The sequence below is a fragment of the Solenopsis invicta genome, chromosome 10 (assembly GCF_016802725.1).
Source record: "Solenopsis invicta isolate M01_SB chromosome 10, UNIL_Sinv_3.0, whole genome shotgun sequence".
In the NCBI taxonomy this organism is placed as follows: Eukaryota; Metazoa; Arthropoda; class Insecta; order Hymenoptera; family Formicidae; genus Solenopsis; species Solenopsis invicta.
The window spans coordinates 16,128,776-16,151,624 of record NC_052673.1 but is presented as its reverse complement, the minus strand read 5'-3'; the positions used below and the strand labels follow the sequence as shown (position 1 = coordinate 16,151,624).

The 22,849-nt window shown below is 41.5% G+C and overlaps 1 protein-coding gene across 1 annotated transcript in view; it reads right to left on the bottom strand.

Moving 5' to 3' along the window:
• LOC105197829 (GAS2-like protein pickled eggs) overlaps positions 1–22,849 on the bottom strand; it is a 62,623-nt gene that overhangs the window by 8,694 nt on the left and 31,080 nt on the right. The window contains exons 4-7 of the mRNA XM_011164385.3: positions 3,681–3,882; positions 3,513–3,597; positions 2,354–2,756; positions 1,788–2,157 (exon numbers count right to left, since the gene is read on the bottom strand). Of these exons, the coding sequence (XP_011162687.2) occupies positions 1,788–2,157; positions 2,354–2,756; positions 3,513–3,597; positions 3,681–3,882 (1,060 nt within the window). The remainder of the gene's footprint in view (positions 1–1,787; positions 2,158–2,353; positions 2,757–3,512; positions 3,598–3,680; positions 3,883–22,849) is intronic.

Genomic DNA, 22,849 nt, shown 5'->3' with positions numbered 1-22,849 from the left:
CTGAGTACACGAACGCTCGCGTGTGTTCAAGGCGAGAGCGTACGACGAGAGTGTTATCGAGGATCGACCGGCGGCGATTGTTGCGAGGACAGGTTGTTGGAGATCGCCCACGCTTCGAGCGATCCCTCGTATAATCGGCGGTCGTAGCACCGGCTAAATGTCAGCCCGGCCCAGGCGGAGCACGGGTTTTATAACGTGCTCTGCATACTCGTGTATTTTGAATATTAATCGTCCGCGGGGTGGTCCAAATGATGTCGGGTCAGGCACCCGTGGACGATTCGTAGAGAGTCCGAGGTAATTCGACGATGTCCTCGCGTGTTCGAGCATACGCGAGACACGATCATCATGAGCTCCTATCGAATCTCGTGTGTCGAGGTCTTAGTCACGTTCGCGATTGACAAGATGGTCTCGATGAATCGATAAAGGCCCACTCGATCCCACGTCAACGGCATGTAATTAATGCGAGACGTTCAAACAGCAAAACGTACGCGCGTACGTGTGCGTAGATTCGTATAAATTCTCAATAATTTGTGCACATTGTATGTAAATCGCGTGGGATTTATGCGACAGTTCGATCGAGCTAGAGATGCAAACTAGACTTTCATCGCGCGGGATCGTAAGATAGCTTTTACCAGCTCATTTAAGTTTACGGACCGTATGGACCAACGGGAATTCTCGGATCTTTACAATTTCTGCTTGTTATAGAAATATTTCTTTATAGTTTGAGAAACGATAATAACAAATTGTTTTAGATCCTAAGAAAAAACCTTTAACAAATCACGATATATTTACATATTGATTTACTATTATCTATGATAAAATCTCTAAAGACATTTCTTAAATAGACGCATCATTATATTTATAAATGGCCTTAGCAAAAGGTTATGAGAAAGATAAGTTAATTGAAGAAGCGAGGAATTCATGTAAATAAATCTTTCCATTATGACTGTAGCATTGCCCTATTAGAAACAACCTGACACGGTTTAAATGCACAAAAGATCGATCAATTTCCAAGATTTTATTTTCATTTTTATTATCTTTTTTTTCTCATGCAAAGCAACTTTCTCTGTGCATATTATATATCTCTTTCTTTCCTCTTGACAAAGAAAATTTATCGCCTTCTATCTACCGTCGCGCGTAAAGCGCCGCCTTTACAGGCGAATTAATTCGTCGTTGTCGATATACCCGCAAGATCGACAGGCGGAGATAAACGTCGCGTCGCGCACGCGGCGAAGTATTAAATTCCGCTCGCGAGCGCGCGCGCGCGCGATCTCGTTCTCTCTCTATTTTCGCGTACAAAGCACCCCCACACCCCTCCGCCGCCTAATCGAATTTAATCTGTCGATTCACATCGCCCGAGTTTTTTTTTCGTCCCTCGCCCCGACACGCGACATCGCCTCCTCGTTCGCCGCACAATGCGCGTTTGTTCGTCGAGCGCGGCGTGCATCCATCTCTCTTTCTCTTTCTTTCCTCCTTTTTGTCCCTCTACACTCTTATTAATTTCGATGACTCGCTCACTGATGGCGAGTGCACGTCCAAACGCCGGGCACTCACGTCTGATCACCGTATTCACTCGAACAACGAAAACGAACGTCGCGAGACCTTATCAATCTCCTCGAACAGAAATGATCGATTTTATCATTTTGGATAAGACGGTGTCGTGTCTCGAATATACATAAAAGGACGAATGTTTTACTTTCGCTGTTGCGAAACGCGGAGCAGCGGTTTCCGATTAAATCCCGTGCGAAACGCGATAACGAGAGGATATGTGTACAGCGTCCACTTACTTTGACAATCGGCAACCGTGGGCGAGCCCTGCGTGCTGGCGGAATTCCCGTTGGCGGTGGACGACTGGACGGCACCGAGACTACGGTAACCCTCGTCGGACACCTCGCTGCAATTGTCCGAGTGCTCTCCGTCACCGTGCGGTGACTTCTGGGTGTTCGCCGTAGTGTCTTTGCCGAATGTCTCGAGGGCCGGCTGCTCCTCCTTGCTTGGCGTCGGGCTGCGGCTGCTGCTCGAGTCCTCGCTGCACTTGTAATTATAGATGGACGGTTCGTACTTCGGTGTGTCGTCCTTCTCAACGGCTCGACGTGCCACGCCGCCCTCCACGATGTATCGTTTCGTGAACTCGCCCGGCACCTTGAGACCGCTCTCCTAAACAGTCGAAAAAAAAATCCAATTGTATCTTCCGCTTGAAAAATTATGAGCAACGCGAAGAAATTATCATAAAATTTCGCGAGATGTTAATGTAACTAAAATATTTAGAAAATGTTGTTTGTTCTAGAAATTATTGTACATCCGGGTACTACTTCGAAAAACATTTCTTTCGTAAAATGAAACGTAAACTTACTCGACCGCTTTCCTGTGATTTTCCATGATACGTTGGCGACCGCGCCTCCTCGTTGGCATTTCTTCTGGACGAATCTGTGTTCTTCCGCGGTGTCGGGCTTCTCGATCTCAGATTCGCCCTAGGCGTCGGCGACCTTGATCTCTGCTTCGCCAAGTCGGTCTGATGATTCGGGCTCACCAGCAATTTTCTATGCGGCGTGGGACTTCTCGAGCGTTTCTTCTGCTCGTCGCACGATTGCTGCTGATGTTGCTGCTTGCTGCCGGCTGTCGGCCGGTGAGGTGTGGGCGATCGCGAGCGATTGCTGGAAATGCTTCTGGGTGGTGCGTGCAGCTGCGCCGATTGTAGATTCTGCACCGAGCCGACGCTCGACGCGGAACTCCGTCGGGTTCTCGGAGGTGATGATCTGGTGGCGGAAACAATGACCGAGCGTTACGGCGGAATTGATGTCGGTCGTTATCGGGTCGTGTTGACCGGGTGTGTGCAACGGGGAATTTTCAGTTTCCGCGATGGCGACGAAATGTCACGACGTGTACAGTACCGCCCGTAAGTTCGCGCCAACTTAAGATAAGATCGGGAAGATTTATGGGAAAAATCGTCACGCGTTAAGTAAACGTACTTCGCGCTTATTTCTCGTAAGAGTCGGAAGAGATACAATATACAATACGGTATAATCTGCTTTGACAAAAAAAAACGCTATTTCTCTTTCATGTAAATTTAATGCACTTATGGACGGTACTGTAAGCTACGTAATGTATACACACAACGCCTATTTTCGCATCTATGTATTTTACTACCCTATAGTGCGCAGAGTGACTTGCGATAGAATGTCCATAGCTCAGAGGCACCGTAGCTAATGCAACATCAGATTTACAAACTGGATGGTATTTACATTCAAAATGTACGTGATAGGCGCATCGATAGGCGATAGTCATGATCGTATATAATTAGCATTGAATATCAAGTAATAATTTCGAAATGATAAAAGTTCGGTTATTTAAATATTTAAAATTAGCTTCAAACATATTCGTGCAAGATAGCATCAGATATGGCCAAAAATGAATTTCTAATGGATATAACTTTAATAATAAAAGCGATAATAAATAAATGTATAATTAAGAGGAATCGCAAAAAAATCATAAAAAAGAGGAGAGATAGTCACCGTTCGTAATGCACCTGCGCGTTGCCTAAATCGAAGGATCCACCTGCTTTTTGAATGAGCTTCGCCGAGACCATCGAGCGGTGTGCTGAAAAAAAAAGTAATAAAATATTGGTCGTTAAATTTTCGTTAGAATAGAGCTCCTTGATAAAGCAGGCGCAATATACTCACAATTTCTGCATCGACATGGATCGTGTTTCTCCAAATAGTGGCTGAGGGTATCCCATCCACCGCCGACACGCACCATCACGTGACTACGCAGAACTCGGACGTAGATCGTGACCTTAGTGTCGCCGATCCGATACTTGCCCTCAGCCACATGGATCATCGGAAACTGTGTCGGGCACGTGCACTCCTCTACGATATCGCGAACCTGGAAGCAAGCAATAATCGCAGATTGTAATGCAATATCATATTTAACGCGCATATTATCAAAAACGGAAAGATATAAATTTTATTGCTTCTTTAACATTTTTTCTCCGAAATATTCATAACATTAAAATGTTGAACTAAATTTTTTTCTAACACAGAGGAAGGGTTCGAGTGGAAAAAGTATATTTATTTTCTTCTTATAGCATGTGTACAATTAATATTTTCTTTCGATCAAATATAAAATCTCTGAAAATTTTAGTACGAAACATAAATCGCACACTATTTTCAGCATTGAATTCTTTTCCTCTGCTTACACACTTCGACGAATACATTCTTTAACTAAAAAAAAGACATAGCTGATGTATTTTTAGATTCGATCATAAACTACAAAGTAAAAGTGTTGTATCGGTTGAATTTTTCTTTTCTTTGAAACACCACGATCTTCCGAAACAAAACCCAATGGTTTGTCCACTGCATTGTTTCGCGAAGAGAAATATCGCCGAGCCGAAAGGAGAGAGAATATAGAATGCCTCCGATAATTAGTAGGAGCGAAACAAAATTCTCGGAAGTCGTGCCAAGATGGGTTCCAGTGGATGTCCATCGTTTCGTTAACAAGGCCGCGAAGAGCAGGTAAAACCGCTCGACTTCGTCTCTCGAGTCGCTTTCAGCGACGATCGCTCGCTGAGTCACATTGAACAAAAACGCAGAGTCGCTCGTGTAAGATCAATTACCAGCTCGGGAAACCTTGCTTTTCCTCACGAGAAAGTCGCTCCTGCTCGCGGCGTAATGAAGGAAAGGTCGCGCGTCGCGATTTTGTTGGCCGGTTCGCACGTTGTGAACATAACGTCAGTTTATTCACGTAACACGAGTCTTTAAAGTTATAACTTGTTATTATTAGCTATTTTCTTCCATAGGTGTATTTCTTAAATAGGTGTATTTCTACAAAAATCTACGGAATAACATAATCATCTTCGTCAAGACGGAGTTTTAAAAAATCATTAAGAAATCATTTCACAAATTTTACCTCTCGCAAGTGCCTAATTTCTTCATTTATACTCTTGACACTCTTGACATTTGAAAGTCTCGTAAAGTCTCATAAATTCCAGAAAGGGCGGGTTATTTACTTGATAACCAGTACGGCGAAAGGGATCGTTTTCGCGAGCGTCTCGCAAGCGCTCGAATTAGAAAGCAGAGATAATTGCGTGCATTAAAGTCCACAATTCTTCAACATTCAAAGAATGTCCCTTATTATGAAATGAGCTCATCGTTTCACCTTTCGGACATAAATGCGAGGGAAAAAAAGACGCGCGTGACTTCTTCTCCCTTATCTCGGACGAAAACTTTCGAAACGTCAAGTTCGTGTTGGCGAGTTCAACTGGAAGAAAGAGATATGCGAGACGTGCAAGATGCGAACCTCTTCATCGTCAAACAATTAAGTAAAATTATTTCTATAAAAAAAAATTGCGCAAAAATTTATATCCGTGGAGTACGTCCTCGTATTTGCGATCGTTACGATGATTGCGCAGTCTCATTTAATTTTCTCGAAACAAAAACACACTTTTATGGCTTAATTAAGAAAGAAAAAATTCCATTTTAATTCAGGAGCTCCTCAATTGGTCAAATCAAAATATGGAGAAAATCCATCGGACGTATTTGTTGAGTGAAGAACACGTAACTATATGTTGAAAGTGTTAAAAAAGGAAAACAAGAAAATCCGACTTTTATTTTGAATTTTTTAAGTGACAAAATAAATTTTAGATGTAATTTTCGTTTAAAAAATACGCTATCGATTGTATTATAATTCCTTATAACTTTATTGAGATCTTAAATCAAGCATATATTTAAGAAACAAATGTTTCGTAATGTGGATTAATTGTAAAATTATTAAAAATAGCACTCAATTTTAGATACGTTGCGAGAAATAGAACTCTGCATGCAAGGCGACGCGAGTTATTTTTACACGTACAACGATACTGAATATAACGTTGGCAAGAAGTTGGAAAACCATCTGGTAGCGTACACACGAGGTCCTTCTCCCACTGACCGATTCAATTCCTCAACACCGTCGCGGAGTGACGTCCCCGTCGGCGTCGTTGACTATTTATTGTCCCGCTGTGTAGGTACACGCCCGAGATCGATGAACCGATCGCGATAGCCGCGACTCCTTTTCTCTCCTCCCGCGCGCGTTATCGATCAGATCAGCCGATAAGCCGACAGATCGATCGATCCGCCGGCGTGGTGTTGTCACAGAACGACGCGTCGTCGTCGTGCAGTGTGTGCAGCAGCTTTCGCTTCATATTGATCGCGGTCGGTCCGGCGTGGCGGTATCGCAGCCGCAAATCTCGCGCCGATACACATGCGAACACACGTGTCCTTGGGCGTTCACCAGGTGGCCACCCACCGTAGCCCGTGACGTCACTGACGTAATCATTTATCAATGAGCGCGCCGATATTCCCCGCCGGAAGTGATTATTAGCCGGGGGTATCGATGATCGCCGATCGGCGCTTTTATTCGCGCGTGCACGCGCTTATCGAGTCATCGAGGCCGCGATTTACGACTCCCAGGGTGTTCCGTTTGCTTCTTGACCCAGCAGCAGCGGTGGCGCGGAAGGTGTTCCATCTCATTGTTATTTTTGTACAGCTCGATGAGGAATTGTCCAAACGTGCTCAGCAATTGGTTATGTTTATCGCGAGGAGAAGCGAGCCGCGAGAAGAGTGCTACCTCTTAGATTTTCAAGAGATAGCTACGGTTTCCCGTGCAAGCTGAGAAATACTTTTTTCTTGCTACCTCTTTAACTCACCGTGCTTCCTATTCTTATATTTTTATTTCGAACATGCAACGAATTACCTCATAACTCGTTTTGTATAAAAATTTAGCTCGGTTTCTGCCAATAATTTTTCAATTTTCAGTGTTTCTACTAGCTCTGTTAAATTTCTGCTCTATCTTGACACCGCCACCGGTACTTCAGTAATCGCGTTTGTTTATCAATAATAATAATAAATAAGTCGGTTATACGTTGAACCTCTTCTCAATAATTCAAAGATCGGAATTTTCTCTGCAACGGACATTAAACCGGCCACGCTATCGATCACTCTCCCTTATCGCCGAGCCGGATCACCTTAAATATACAGGATGTCTATGGGAGATTCAATCTAACTTCAAGAACGTGTTTTACTGGTTCCCAAGATCGACCCAGATCCAAGCATCATGTACATGTTCGTATTTACAATCAGTTACGACTCTTTGAAATTCAACCTATACATGTCAGACAAATTATTCGGACAGTTGGGAAACCATGTCCGCGTTTAGTATACGCGCTTTAATCCTTACAGGAATTCTGATGAGCAAGATCGTTTATATTCAAAGACAAACATTATCGAGGATGTCGGCAAATTGCGTAAAATATCACTTCGTATTATATAAAATTTTGACTGGCCGAAGACAACGTTATGTGCCAAATTTGCGTCGAGTTATCTCATATTTCCAGCTAACAAGCTCTTGAAGATTTCCTGGTAAGAGCTTAGAGACTTCTTGTATGTCAGCCGATTGCCTATATTCAGCAGCATGCTTTTGACACTCGTGGCGATAAAAAAATTTATTTATCGGTATCACGTCGTTCCGCTCGCGTTCGTAGCCGTTGTAATACAACACGGCTTCGTCGTGTAAAATTCTTGGTCACGGACCACTGGGGAGCGAACACGCTGCGTTTTCTTACCGCGAGTGCCAGTGACACTTTTCCAGCGGGACGATTTATACGGACCGCACGATAAATTAACAGGCATACCTGGCGCGGCCGTTTGCGACTGTCGCGGGCGGAATTTTCTCGATGATGTAAGACGACGCGAACTTTTTTTTTTTCTTTTTACTCGTCGTATCTCGAGGTGTTAAATAATCCATTGCGCAGAACGTTACGTTGCGCCAAACGCAAATATGTTCGTGGCGAGAAGACATAATATCCGTACAGTAGTTGTGACATACGTTGCACGTGGCCGCATAGCTGCAAATTTTACGGAGAAACTGTCGTATCGTGTAAAACGTAAATAAAGATATTTACATTTTATGCGATAGAACCGGACGGGATATATTTAGCGTGAAAATATGTTAATAAAACACTTTTATAATTTTGTCGCGTATTATGTAAAAAAAGAAAAAAAACGTGCCGAACAAAAAATATTCCAAATTTAAATTATTCTTTTCGAGATGAATATTCTCAGAAATTCCAATATAAAAACTGCATTAAGTTGTCATATCATAACAAGTTTATTACCTCATCTACCTCTTAATAATTATCATAAAAAGTCGATCGATTTCGTCCCTCGAATTTCGTGGCCTCGAATTGTTATGCATTAAAAATCCCGGCCCGTGTGTCTCCGACGACGCCAAGCGTCTTATCTTGCAAGTTCGATTCCAATCGACGATTGACAAATTGGCGCGTTACATAAGACGGAATTGAAAAAATTCGATGTTTGGACGGGGTCTTCGTGGAAGGAAACAACGTTGGCTCGGTAAATCATCGCGAACGAGCGTCCCATTGCGAATTCCGAGGGCGTTCCGGCTGACGTCGATTGTGAGCTTCCACTTACGTCACGTTGTCTCTCCTTCCAAATATTTAATCAGGTCGCAAAGTCAGTTAACGAATCCAGTCGCATCGCGTGGCAACCGTACCGTTCGATAATTAACAAGCTACGTGTGTGTCACGAGTCGTGGACGTCAAATTTTTTTTCACGAAAACATCGAAAAAAACGTCTGACAATTTTTTCAAGATCTTTTTAACAATCTGAAATTACGATTGTTCTAACTTGTGCAAAAAAAAGAGCCTTCCAAAAATTGCATTTGGCACTGGCTGCGCGAAATAAAATTTTCTTCTTTCGTGAAAACTCGCAGAAGAACATTGCAGACAAACATTTTTCCACTTACGACGTGGCGTAAACTTGGGATAATTAGATAATAAGACAGCCAAACATGGATCTGTCTGGCGCCTTTAGCGCAACGCAACACGCAATAGCGCAAAGCGGCCGAGAAACACGAAAGGATAAAAGTCGGCTCGAACTACGCCGCTGTGAGCTACTCGTGCGTAGAGTAGTTTGACAATTCGCGACGAGCACCGGACCGGTATACGCGTAAGCGGCAAACACACGGAACGATTTGCAATTAAGAGGCACGTTAACGGGGCAGGATTTCGTCGACTTTACGACGAACGCCTTGACGCAACCAATCGGTGACTCGACCCTAATGGCACACTGCAGGGCTCGGCACGCAGATTTATTTACTCCGTCGATTGCGTTATCGCTCTGCACCGGCCGTCGAGGAGAACCCGTTCCAAACGCTATTTTAAGAATCAATTATACGAGGTATTAACTCGGCGTCATTCGCGTATCATTAACGCGTCGCATTAATTGCGCGGTGGATCGAAATGTAGGCAGAAACGGTCATCTTTTATATAGAGAAACGAATCGCCGATATATCAGAACGAAGAAATAGCCTATAAACTTTGTCTAACGTGTGACGAGTGAAATTGTTTAAAAGTTCGAATGATATACAATTTTTTTGCGCCAAGGTACAGAAATAGATTCAAGAAATTTCTTTAAGCATTGTAAATTTTATACTTTCAGACATTGCAATGGTTAATAACCCGTACAGTTATAATCCGTGAAACCGGAGAAAGAGAAAAGCATGTGATCTGTTGCTGCTTCAAAAAGAAAACGCGAAGCACACGTGTTAACATAATCACGTGTTTCTCATGTGAGATATACATTTAGAAAGAAACTTTATGACAAAGGATTTACTTCGAGTGACGACTCGACGAGAGTCTCACGAGACTCATCCGTCGTAACAAATGGGCAAATCGTCATTAGAAGTTATTGAAACGGGCGTATCGCGACGCGCGACTATGTTTGCGTAATGTGCGATTCTTCGTTTATTACGGAATGACGAAAGTATCAATGACGATAATGCAACCGGTTCGACGACGATTTTCTAATGGCCGTTAACGCACGTTAGCGCGGCGACAGGCGAAATTTATAGCGTTTATTAAGCGGATCCGGCTTGTTGTCCGTTTAACCGGCAAATATGTTATGGCAGCGAGACTAATGGCGACATTAGCGACTCGTAACAAGCACCAAAAATCGATCGCGAGAGAAATATCGATTGATTACGTAATTGCATCGCGATCTCGAATTATTAGGCGCCAATTTCCCGATCGAGTGTTGACAATCGTAAGTCGGGATAGGATCTGGGACACAATCGCCATCTTCGGCCGACCTCTTTCGCCGTCCTCGACCGTTTTGCGACAGACCAATTGTCTACGAGCTACTGAGTTTGTAGGCTACGCGTTTCCGGTTTGCGAATACACTGTAGCTCGAATTAAACCACGCGATTTCGTTCCCGTTTTGCAAAAGTGACGCATCGATTCTTTAATATGCAGCTTTCCATTTCCTTTGTTGACTACGTTCCCCTTTTACTGATTTCACAAATTAAGATAGCCTTAAATTTTTTTTAAGTGTCATTTACGATTATTTACATACAAAATTTAAATAAAAATATCCACGAGTCAATGTTTGACAATTCTATTTGATTAAAATCTGAAAATTATATATATGAAATCAAGATTTGTATGAAACATAAATCCTCGTATTTCCCGTTCATTGAATTCTCATTCAAGTAGAAATATTCCCAGAAAGACGAAGCAGCGTTGAACAATGGAAATCTGGTGGTGATAGAGAACCAATAGATTGATTTTACAGTTCGTAGAATTTCCTTTGCGTTACCCGAATAATTTGGAATAACTGCAACTTTTTTGTCAGCATAGAGCAATGCTTCGAGACAGTGCTATTCGAGCTACAGTGCTATTGACAAATCGTATACACATTCAAATATCTAAGGTATCTTAAAAAAATATACAGTTTCTGTTAATTATTTATCAATTTCAGAATCAATTTTTTCGAAATATTTTTCACGTCATTAATCCTCAAAAGCTATTAATTCAAAGCATCTTGAAAAAAACTAACTTAGAAAGACAATATTAATATTAAAACATAAATTTTACTAGTTGATGATGGATAGCGCCTATTTTCGTATTTTTCATTTAAAATCAGCTCACATAGCCATTCAATCGCTTACGATGACAAAGCAATATCGGTGCATCGATATTGGAAGAAGTAACCGTTTTCTCAGACAGTTTTCTGATTCACTAATGTTCATGTTGAGAAAAAAAACACAATGATTGGGATATTACATATCTTTGCGTATATCTATACACGCATATCGCTCGGGACAAATTGTGTGGCGCATTGCAGGTGAACGGACAGGATGAATGGTTATGATGCTATAATGCAAGGCCGTCACGGCTTACGTAACACGACCCAACCTAGCGATACGGATTATTATCGGTGTATTCGTTTAGAGAGAACGACAAACGAGAAGAAAAGGAGAGGAGAAAGACAAAGGGAGAGGGAGGGAGAGAGAGAGAAAAAAAAAGAGATCAGGCATGAGTTGTATCACCCACGCGTATCGTTCGTTGGTCGGTTGCAAGAATTTTTGCGGATATCCATATCGCTCCACGCGCGAAATGACTTCGCGATGCACGCTCCGAGCGATGAAAAACGTGCGATTCTTGTAAAGCAACTTTCTCGCGCGCGCAAATCGGATGTAGATAGAGATCTTGCGCGTGTAGTGCGCGCACTAATGAATTGCACGTAGTGCGTTCAGAGTTAAATCGCCTGCGATAACGGGATTTTGTTAATCTGATCTTTATGCAAGAATTGTAGCCATAATTATGACTACGTTAACAGATTTTGTACACCGTTTTAATTCAACTTACGTGATAAACAAAATTACATTTTGCACCAACAATAAGCGTAATCACGAAAATATCACTGCCGTGCAACTTAATTTGTCCCTTGCTTCCATAAGTCTCTTCAATAAGTTACCCGAATTCGCCATAGGAATTAGTGTCAGTATTAGATACTCGACACCGAAGTCGGACTAACTTTATGAAACTTGAGACGCCGAAAATTAAAAAAAATAAATTGCCACTAAATGTTTGCTAAATCAGTATAAACGAAATGTTAATTACATTGACTATTTCTCTTTGACATTTTATAGACAACTTATAAAGATGATATAGATAATAAGAGGTACTTTAATACAAACCCTGTAAGCCTAATCGTCCTACGTCATGCAACAATCGATCAATTATAATAATTCATACTGTCCATGCATATTTATTCATATGCCCACAGGGCAACGAGCTCCCTCAGCTATTCAATTACTATTGTAAATGCGAATTCTATTATATAAGATTTTCGTTACCGATCCATAAATAATCCAAGGAATCTCGCGGGCGGATTATTTCTATGGCGCATAATCTAACGAGTTAATTCGAATGGCTCTCGCGTGTCCGCGTGTGAGCGATCGCGCGCGTTACTTATGTTCGTTAATTTATAGTATCGTAACTTATGCTATCGCGGTTTAATGAACAGCGGCGGGTACGCCGTTTAATTACTCCAATGTACCATTACATGTCGTATCTTGTAAGCACCGTCGTACGCATTAAAAATCACGAACGGTAACATGTCACGCAATTACGATTCAATATTCGTCTTTCTTTGTCTCCCTTTTTCTTTACTTTCCTTATGATATTCTTTACTTTCTTTTTTTTTATAAAATTCTTAAAAAGAGGCGTTTAAGTTTCAGTCATTATTAATTACACACGGTATAAGAAAGCTCGGGGAATCTGATGAGAGAAAAAGAGTGACGAATCTGAAAGAGCGTCTCTCTCTTCCTCTTTTTCTTTTTGCCTGCAGCACATCGATGACTTTCTAATTCCGACGGTGAATCCGCGTGACGCATCGAAGAGCTTATGGTAGGACGACGAATTAAAAAGTCGCGCGGCAGGTGCACTTCCTGTGATGAAACGCGCCTACGAAAGAGCCGACCGAGGTAAATCCTTTCCTTAATTGACGCCCATTAAATCTTTTCACGGCGATCGATCAACCGTCCTACATACTTGCACGGCCGTTTCTTGTGACACTGATACGCTTCGCGCGTGTAACGCGTGTGACCGAACAAAACGCACAGCCGATTTCAATCGATGCATTCGCGGTATTATATCAATGCATACGCTTGACAAACGCAAATTGCATCGTAGCGTACAAGAAGTTTATGCCAATTTTATTACGTTGTCAGAGACGTGCAGTCCCATTAACATATATTATTTCTTATGTCATCGAGGATTCTTGTGTCATCTATCTCGATGTTGTTCGACGGAGAGGGAGCAAAAAGATCGAGAGTCCATGAGATAGAGATTGACGATAGAGATCTTTCAATCGATTACGCATAACGCTTTTTTTTACATACAAACTGTTACTTATCGAAAGAAGTGTCCTTTCTTCGCGTCAAGCGCGAAGAAAGGATATTTCTTTCAACGAGTAATTGTGGTTTTCCAAGGTGATACCGCGACGGATACACGGTAAAACGGAATCCGCAGCATGGATAGATCGCCAAGCGGAAAGCCAGAAGAACGGGTTTGACTCGGAAAAGGTTAATACGACGAACACGTTTCCTCGATGCGGAAAATAAATCGCTAATTACCGGGGGGGTGTCTTCTTTTAGTGCAATTAATTTATAGACTTGCATAATTGCCGGCTGCCGAGGTAGGATCGTATATTTCTCGGGACAAGCAGAATGATCCCCGATTTTACATCAGGCATACTTTATTGGCACGCGATATTAATAATCCTTGTTTATTACTCCGTATTAATGTTAACTAAATGTTAAATACAAAGATTAATCTGTCTCGATCGTTTTAGATTAATCGTTTTAGAATGACTTACAGCTGGTTTTGATTCAAATAGCTTTGATTCGCAATACTGCTAAGTCTTTTTATAAATTAAAGAGCTATTTTATTATAAATGGAGAAAAAAAATATTTAAACAATACAGCTAGAATTAATTTAAAAATTCAACATGAATCTAATTGTAAAATAAATCCACTTTATTTCCAATTATTTTTATCTCTGAATATTATTTGTATGTATACATGTGTGTGTACAATATTTTAAAAAGAAGAAAATATGTGCAATTTTCACTAATCGATTCAAATATTTCGCGGATGAGAAAGATCCCCTCCTCCCCTCCCCCTGGACTGTCCGTATCTGCATCCTACAAACGTGCGTGCTCTCTCCTTCGGGAGTTGCTCCTGAGCGGGAAGAGAGTAATTTATCCGCGAGATCAAGAGATCGCCGGCTCGGGCTGCGTAGATTGCGCCGTGGATTGCGCGGCATGCGCCGTCAGTATGCAGCCGCATTTAAGAGGACAACGTTGCACGCGAAGGAGGAGGCACGCGCGCTGGGGTCACGCGAATGTAGACCTCGAAGACGATGATGGAGGAGAAGAAGTGGATGGTGGAGGAAAGTTCCTCACGGGTCCCCGGCGGCGGCGGCGGCAGGATTAATTTTCCTCGCGTTGTTATGTTAATAGATACGTCGACACGCGGAAGTATTGCTGAGATATACGAAAGGTTGCGCTGAACAAACGAGAAGTGTCCCGCGGCCTTTTAATGCGCTTGTCAGCGACGTTACTGCGCTCGAACTGCCATCGATTTTACAATGTTACGCGCTCGCGAAGAAAGTTGCCACGGATCGAATGTATAGGGTGTTCTGAACCTACCGAGTGACGAGAAATTCGGTTTCTACGCGAACTTATCAAGCTTGTTTATTGCACTTATTTCTCATATGAGTGCATAAATTTTTTTCTCTATCAAACTGATACACATAATTTTTCTATTTACTTGAAGATAAATTTGTATAGAAATTTAACCTAAGATATATTTGATACATGAACTAATGAATTTCATCTGTTACGAAGTTTCGATGAATAATGAAGAAGATTCATTGAGGATTCATCTCAAGTAAAAGAGCTCTTAGTTCAGACCGGATTTAATAGATATGTATAAGGTACATGCTATATACAGACATTGGAATGATATAGACGTAGGATATAGTTCCGCGAGATATGCCGGAACTCTTCGTGAATGCGATCACTGGAGCGTAATGCAAAAGACTTAATTGCGTGGACTTGGAGGCAATAGACAGTTGGAATACGCGGAATTGAAGTTCGGCGACTGAGAGAAATACAGTGGTATGCGAATACATGAATAAAACGTGAAAGCTGACAGGCTTATTTCTAATGACGTGGTATAACAATGTTAGATCTGTCATTATCTTTGAAAAACTGGTGCGTGCGTATAAAAGTCTCTAATTCATTAACATCATTAAGAACTTTCCGACTTTTACTACTTCTAGGAGAATAAGATAAAAAAATCCAAGTCTTTCTTCTAAGCGTCTTTCTACTAATTACCAATTAAATAAATACTTTGTGAGCGAGTTTAAATTAATCTTGTAGCTTGAACGACGCATTCGAGAAATCGCTTTAGAAATTCATATACATCAACGAAAGATCATAATGATAGGATCAGCGGGGTGTCGAGAATGATCGAAGTTGCATCACTGGTTATCGCCTTCGCGTCTTATTTGCAATCGTGAAAGACTCGAAACTCGATCAAGCTGAGTTAACTTTTATAATCACGGCGGCGTTTTGCCGTGTCATACGTATACACATATATATATATATATATAGAAGTACGTGTGCAAGCGAAAGTGGCGGAAATTTCATTTATCTCTCTTGCAAGCTGACCTACAACTCGCGGAAACTCGAATGTCCCCGCGGGTCGTTTAAAAATCACCCCAACTGTTGCTATTAATACATACCTCACGTACCTGCAGTTAAAACCTTCACTTTCCAAATAAAACTACAGAGTAGAGTCAATTTTAGAAGATTTAATTTTATCAGAGAATGAAGAGTGTTTTAAGTAAAACTTTCTTCAATAAATAAAGAAATAAAAATTTATGTAATTAAAATTGTATTTTTTATTCTTAATTTACGTTACAAATAAGTCAAATAGACAGAATATAATCGCATGTCTGTTTTATTAATTAATTGTATTAATAAATATCAATTAATTTTCCTCGTTCAATAGTATGCGGTCGTTAAAATCGATTCTCAAAGAAGTGAAGGAGGCGGCTGCTAAACATTCACTATCCAGCCGGTCTTCCTATCTACAATGACTACGGAAAAATCATGTATGGCCCGCGGGCGCTTTGAAGAGTATTGATCTCGATCGACATTAATCAACACACTGAGATGCAATGACCAAGAATATCGGACGGGTAACTCAAACAAGATTACGTCACAAATATTGACTCCGTGACTGGTTAGAAGCGGCTAGGAAGGAACTCAAAAGTCGATTGTCGGGTCACTTCCTAATCACGGCATCTGCCCTCGATATGATATATAGGTCGTTCCACAGGCGAAGATGTTATAAGTTCTGGAGTAGATGATCGGCGAGAACTCGAATAGAAAGATTGATGATATTGATGATGAAAAATCAGAATAGCGTAGCTGTTTAGATATGGAATTAGATACAGATTAGACAGTTAAATAACCGCGAAATAATTTAACACAATCTGTCACACGCACATCGATCTGTGAGAAGTTTTTTCAACAATTCATAATTGAAATTACAACCTATAAATTATTTATCGAGCAAAATATATGATTTATGTATGAGTTTCTTCTCAGAGCTATAGTTTGTTCTTCAAAATAGTCTTGACATTATTTAATATATCTTCTTGTGCGCGGCTCCACAACTGCAGAACTGCACCTCCATTTATATGAACTTTTTCCCCTGGAACGATATCCCGCAGCTTCCGCGTATATGACACTTCTTCCTGAAACACTGTGTATAGGATGTATACACGGCGGAGAAAGTGATGGAACCTCCAGACGAGATACTGATCGCTATCTTGGCATTATCATCGTCGACCGATCTTCCCAGGATCGTGTTCCCAGGATCGTGCGCGCGCGGGGGAGGCTCTCGTGGGAAGAGAGGAGTGTGATCTACGAGACGAGATCGCGATTCGTTTCAGTGATACTGGATCTTGATCGCGAGAATAGAGTCCGATCGAGTCGCGAAGATATTTCGTGCTTTTTGTTTGACGTTGAAGGATATCGGGCGAAAGTAAGAACTGTTGTTTTATTCTCGTCTAGGTTGTCTCTCCCACTCCTTTTCACTTTCCACATTATTTATTAACGATCAATTATGGCTTTACTTGCCAGAAAGCTAACATCTTACGTTCTTTGATAATGATCAGCTAACAGCAACGATACTATTTATTTAACTCTTAAATATATACTTGTATTAAATAAATCGAAGAGAGAGATAAGTAGAAGAATTTATCTCTTCGATAATAAAAGAAGTTAATAATTGACATAAAGCAAAATTAGAGATATATAATTCCAACTACTGATACAGATTTGTTTAATCTAATTGACCTCTTATGTAAATAGCGAATATATGTACTATTGCGTATTACACATCAGATTTGTGAGCTTATTGAGGAGATTATTGTAACTATCTATATTCATCATAAGAAAAAACCTGTAATATTTACAAAGACGATGGTTAACGTAAGTTTCATATCCTGGCAAATTCATCAAGGTGTCTCGTGCGAACAAAGATAATCGCATCCTTCGTGTGTTCGCGAAAATGTTCCGACGCAAATAAGGTCTTAAATAATCCTACGAATAAATTTCCCCGGGCGAACAACACGTTATGATCACGCACATTGTAATCCATCTAGATTTATGGCAGTATCGATCGTTGATCGCCCATTACGCTCACAATACATTGTCTCGTTTCCGACGTTTGCTCCACACGTAATTCAGAATGTGAAACTGCGCGTATGGTGGGTGAAATTTATATCTCGAAAACTCGCTCTATAAAGCGGGCGCAGCGCTGTATTTGCCGAGCGTCGATTAGAGGCGGTTACACGATCAAGGAAATCGTCTAATAAAATGCCGCGGAATATTTCAACCTATCGCCACGCTCGCTACGTAATTGATGGACGCACTTACCGCGGATAATGTAAGACTCGCGCAACATTCGTAACGCCCCGACGGTAATAATGAAATTAATCTCCCACCAAGTCTTTATCCGCCGAGAGAAAAGTCGTAAACTTTTTACAGATTATTTCTATGTACAAAAGCAAATTTCGAGAAAATTTAAATAAGCCAACCAATTTCAAAAACTGGTCCGTCATTGATCTTAAACGAGCTAATTGAAAATAATTTTTATCGCGGTCCCATATCTTGACTTAATTACTTTTTTCTTAACAAAATGATTTTTATACAAAAAGTTTCCAATTATAAGAGAAAAAGTAAGACCTTGAGCAATAATCTCGTAGGAGGTCAAGATTTGCCTTCTCACGATTAATTATTTTATTCGAAAATCGCGGACAGTGCTAAATGACCTCGATTGACTAACAGAACACATCCGTGAACTGGGACAACAGCAGTGATGTTAAAACTACATATTTACGCATCACAAATAAAGAAAAAGTATGTCCATGATTGAGGACACTGGCTGCAGAAAAGGTTAATTATGGGGTCAATTAGTTCTCCCGCAATTTTGTTCTGCCTTAGGCAAACGCTCGCGATTTACGCGTCATGGGATATGAATATGCACACTGCGCAATGCAAATGTCTATTACATTGATAAGTGTATCGACAGTTTATTAACAACAATGTGACGTTTCAAAGTGAAAACAGTCACATACGTATTATTCGATGTCTGTTTAAACGAGAAATATATTTCTCTACGTGCGCACATTATCGTTCGAATAACAGAAACTTCCTTTTATAAGAGATCAGACGTAAAAAAACGATTTTTATAGATTATCTCTCACGAGAAAATAAAAGATAAACTAAAAATTTTATTAAGAAATTACACGATGTCTCCAAGTACATCTTTTGTCAACGGCAAATAGTTTACGATAAGTGAAAGGTGTGACCGTCTTACATCGATATCAATTTATGTACCCGAAATACCGACGCAAAAGCCGTCGCGCTAGCTGTAAAAAGACCGCTGTCCGAGCTCGTCTCTCGCACGTGTCTTTTTGTACTCCCACGCCCGTCGTCGGTTTTTAGATAAGAATGGGCAACGCTCGACTGCGACCGAGACCATTTTCGTTCGACGACGTCACGGTCGGCATTGACAGTTCGTTGAGGGCCCATCGCGCGGTCAGGGACAAGTATGGATTTCACTTATCTCGTAAATTCTGAATGTTTTCGAAATATACGCATATCACTATCGTCACGGTCGTCGGCCGACCGATATGGTACATTTATGATGAAATCGATGCCGCGACGGCGCGCGGCGTGCGCACAAAAATATCATTCGTAATACTAGTTACGTCATTAGCTATTATCGTTTACGACGGAATGCATCGTTTCATTTTTCAATATATTATTCTTTCTATTATGACTCAGAGATATTAATGATTGTCAACTAATGATGGCAATAACGTCACTGAAGTAACAACCCACGCTCGTTCCACCATAATCTGTCGTCCACTAAAGCAAATCGGAGTACAACACCGGCTTAAATGTCCCTACTGTGAAATTGCACAACCGTAGTAACCGTGTAGGAAAAATAAAAAAAAAAGGAAAAAAGAATTCGAAAGGTGATTGCGAATGGGAAAGAAAACAGTTATGTGGGCGGTCCGCGCCGTCGTGTCCGTGCGACTCTTAATAATCGCCTCGATTTGTCAGCGCGCCGATTCTAATTAGAGTGCCTTCTCTCAAGCGCGCATTATACTGCTCTCTTTTTCGTTTCGGAAGAGGAGCCAGCTCGTCCCCGTGGTTGTTTTCAACGTGTCGCGGCTAAATTAAAAAATACCGCAGAAAGTATGCGCCGTCGGTCATTGCCGAAGGCGCGTATTGAGTTATTCGACCGAGAAGCGCGTCGAACGACATTTTTGCGCTCCCACTTGCGAGTCGCAATAAATTATCAGTGGCGAATTTCAGTTAACGATTCATGTTAGGTAATCGGCGATATGGCGTTGCGGTAAACTCGGCGTAAATTCACACTAAAATATTGCAGTTCGCGAACAAACGGGAAAGAATGTCACGTTAATGCTAAATACATGAAATATTTCTCTAATATATGATATATAATATTTTTTTAACATTTTATGATCATAATAAATGAGAAGGGGAGAGAGAGAGAGAGAGAGAGAGAGAGAGAGAGAGAGAGAGAGAGAGTTAGTTACACAATGTTGAAAAATGTTATCGAAGAATGAGAGAAGCGTCGAGATTTCTCTCTCTTTCTCTCTGTTCGAAAAAATTATAATTTGTTAAAGAGATTACGCGCGGTTTCGACATTCCGATTAAAAACGTTCAACAATGAAGGAGACAGCGGACTCCTTCGAGCAATGCTCGCCGCTCATATTTCTCGAAGCACTTCACGCTTCTCGACGACCTCACGGAACACACCCTAGAGCACCAATTAGCCTAGCGAAAGAATATAATGCCGGCAGATCTCTCACGACGTCGCGTGAACATCATAAACGCGTCGCGCGCGTAAAAGGAAGAAGCGAAAAAACGCGCGTTATGGCCCTGCTGTGGGCAATCCCCGGCAAGTCGAAGCGGCGATTCTTCTAATAAGCACATACACACGAGGGTACGGCATATATGCGCGCGCGAGCGCGCATGCACACACGTGCGCAGCAGGTGAATTCCGGGGAATCGCGGCGCTTTGAAGGCGCAGCTTTTACGCCGGGCGTCCCGGCGTCGAGCCGCGCCGCGCGCCGGCGTCCCGGCAATCAATACGCGAGAGACGACGTCCCGCAGAGCTCTCAGCTGTTCCATCCACCGCGGCGACGGTCACGCCGTGCTTTTTCGTTCCCTCCGATAGTTTATTTTCGTGATTCTCGAGACGTGTGATTCCGCAAACGTTTACGGTAATTGAAAGCCCCGCAGGAACGCACGCTTCGACGAAGTCGTCCCGTCGCGCCGCTCCACGAGAACGACTCGTCACGCCCTTTATGCGGCGATCGCGCTTGCTTGCATCCCGGTCTGTTGCAGGCCCGGTCTGCCAACCTTATTACATCGAGGCGAAAATGTAATTAAGCCCTGTCGTGGTAAAATAGGATCTGCAAAGTTAGTCTGCAATTTGTCACGATATTTCGCAATTTTGGGAAGTTGCCCTTACTATATAATCACGTATTAAAAATTGCAATTAAAAATGCAATTGCAAATTAAGCAGCAGAGGATTCTCAGAAGATTGAACTTAATTGTAAATAAATGGAATTTAGATAGAATTTAAATTCAAAATGTATTTATTTTAGATGGAACTACAATTAAAAATAGTACAAGCTTCAATTTTTAGAAGTAAATTTTGCATATTTCGATTCATAAAGAATAATTCGAAAAGTAAAGATCCCAAAATATTCTATATTATTATTTATGCAAATATATTAAATATTCAAAAATATTCTGAAAATAGTTTTTGAGTTTTTGAGATTCGCGCAAGTTCTTTCTACGATTATGTGTGTTTAACGAAATTCGAGACTTCCGGTCGGTACGGCCGACATCAGCGTAGTGTTGGGGGTAATTGACGGCGTTTAGAAGCACTTGTAATGCACTTTATTGGAGTAACCTACATGCGCCGCGTTAGAGAAGACCACGCGAAATATCGACGTCTCGGGGATCCCTGAAGAATTTCTGAGGTTATTGGGGCGTGCACCCCCCAATTTTCTTTGATCTCCCTTCCGTGCAAAGCTTGATTATTGACGTATCGATTTGACGTTGTACCTTTCTCGTCTAAATTTAGGCGACCTGTGCACGACCGCGGAAGGAATCATCCATCCGGAATTATTTTACCAGTATGATTGCTAGCTTTTGTTCCGATATAATAAAACGAGAGAGAGAGATAGAGAGTTTAATAAAATAATATTAATAATTAAAAAAAAGTTGAAATATAGAAACGAATATATCAATTGCGATGGAATTATTACGAAGCTACTACTGTAAAGAGTAAATCATTATTAAAGAAATATATACATACACGTCTATCAAAAAATATTAAAACATTAGAAAAATGAGAAGATAGATCTAACATCCGGAAATCGTAGCTGTCTTGAAACGTTCGCAATAATTTTCACGCTGATACTTCGATCCAATGTTTCACGAGAATCAAAAGCCTCATGGCTCCCTCGAGGTTACCCTCATCCTTTCTATCGGTCGCACTCTGCAGTTAGCCAATGTTAACTGATCGGCTCGATGATCAGCCGTCCGTTCTATCTGTATCCTCGATTCACGCGTATCGGATGTCTCAGCCTAGAAATGATTATGCTCACCTACGTCACGCGGCCATATATAATTACTGACCGGCCCCGAAGTGCGGCTGATCCCGGTATTAAATTTCTAAGCCATTTCTTCGCCCCTCTCTGTTTTCCTTTCGCTCTCTGTTTAATTCGCGCTCGGCAAACAATGATTAGCTAAGCGTCAGACCGCAGGCAGACCTTGCGCGGCTCCGGCAGCCCTCTCTCCCGACCAGCATCTCAGGCTAATTGTACGTAATAACCGACACGAAGACTCGAGGAGAGCTCAACGCCATTTATGGTACTCCTATGCGAAGGCGCGAGCGAATTCCTCTCTCGTGCTCTCGGACAAATAGTAACTCTTTCTTTCGGGTCGTAAATAAATCGAACGATGATCGAAGGCCGGTCGCGCAGCCGCGGCGAGGAGGTTCGGAACAGCGATAAAAAATTGATAGGAAAAAACACTCGACTTGCTATCTGACGAATTTGCTCAATGGTTCGATGATTCAGTTATTTTTAACGAAACGAAATTTGATTCGCAAGTTACTGATTAACTACATTTCATACAGTACTTTCATTATGGACGAATTTAAAATCATAAAGTATATATGTATACTCGATTATATTATACTTCATCTTTATTTTCGAACATATACGATTGTACAAATATCGTATGTGTGAATGACGTGTGCACAAATATAGAATACGTGGTAACTTTGGAAACTCACTCAAAGAGAACTCAGACTG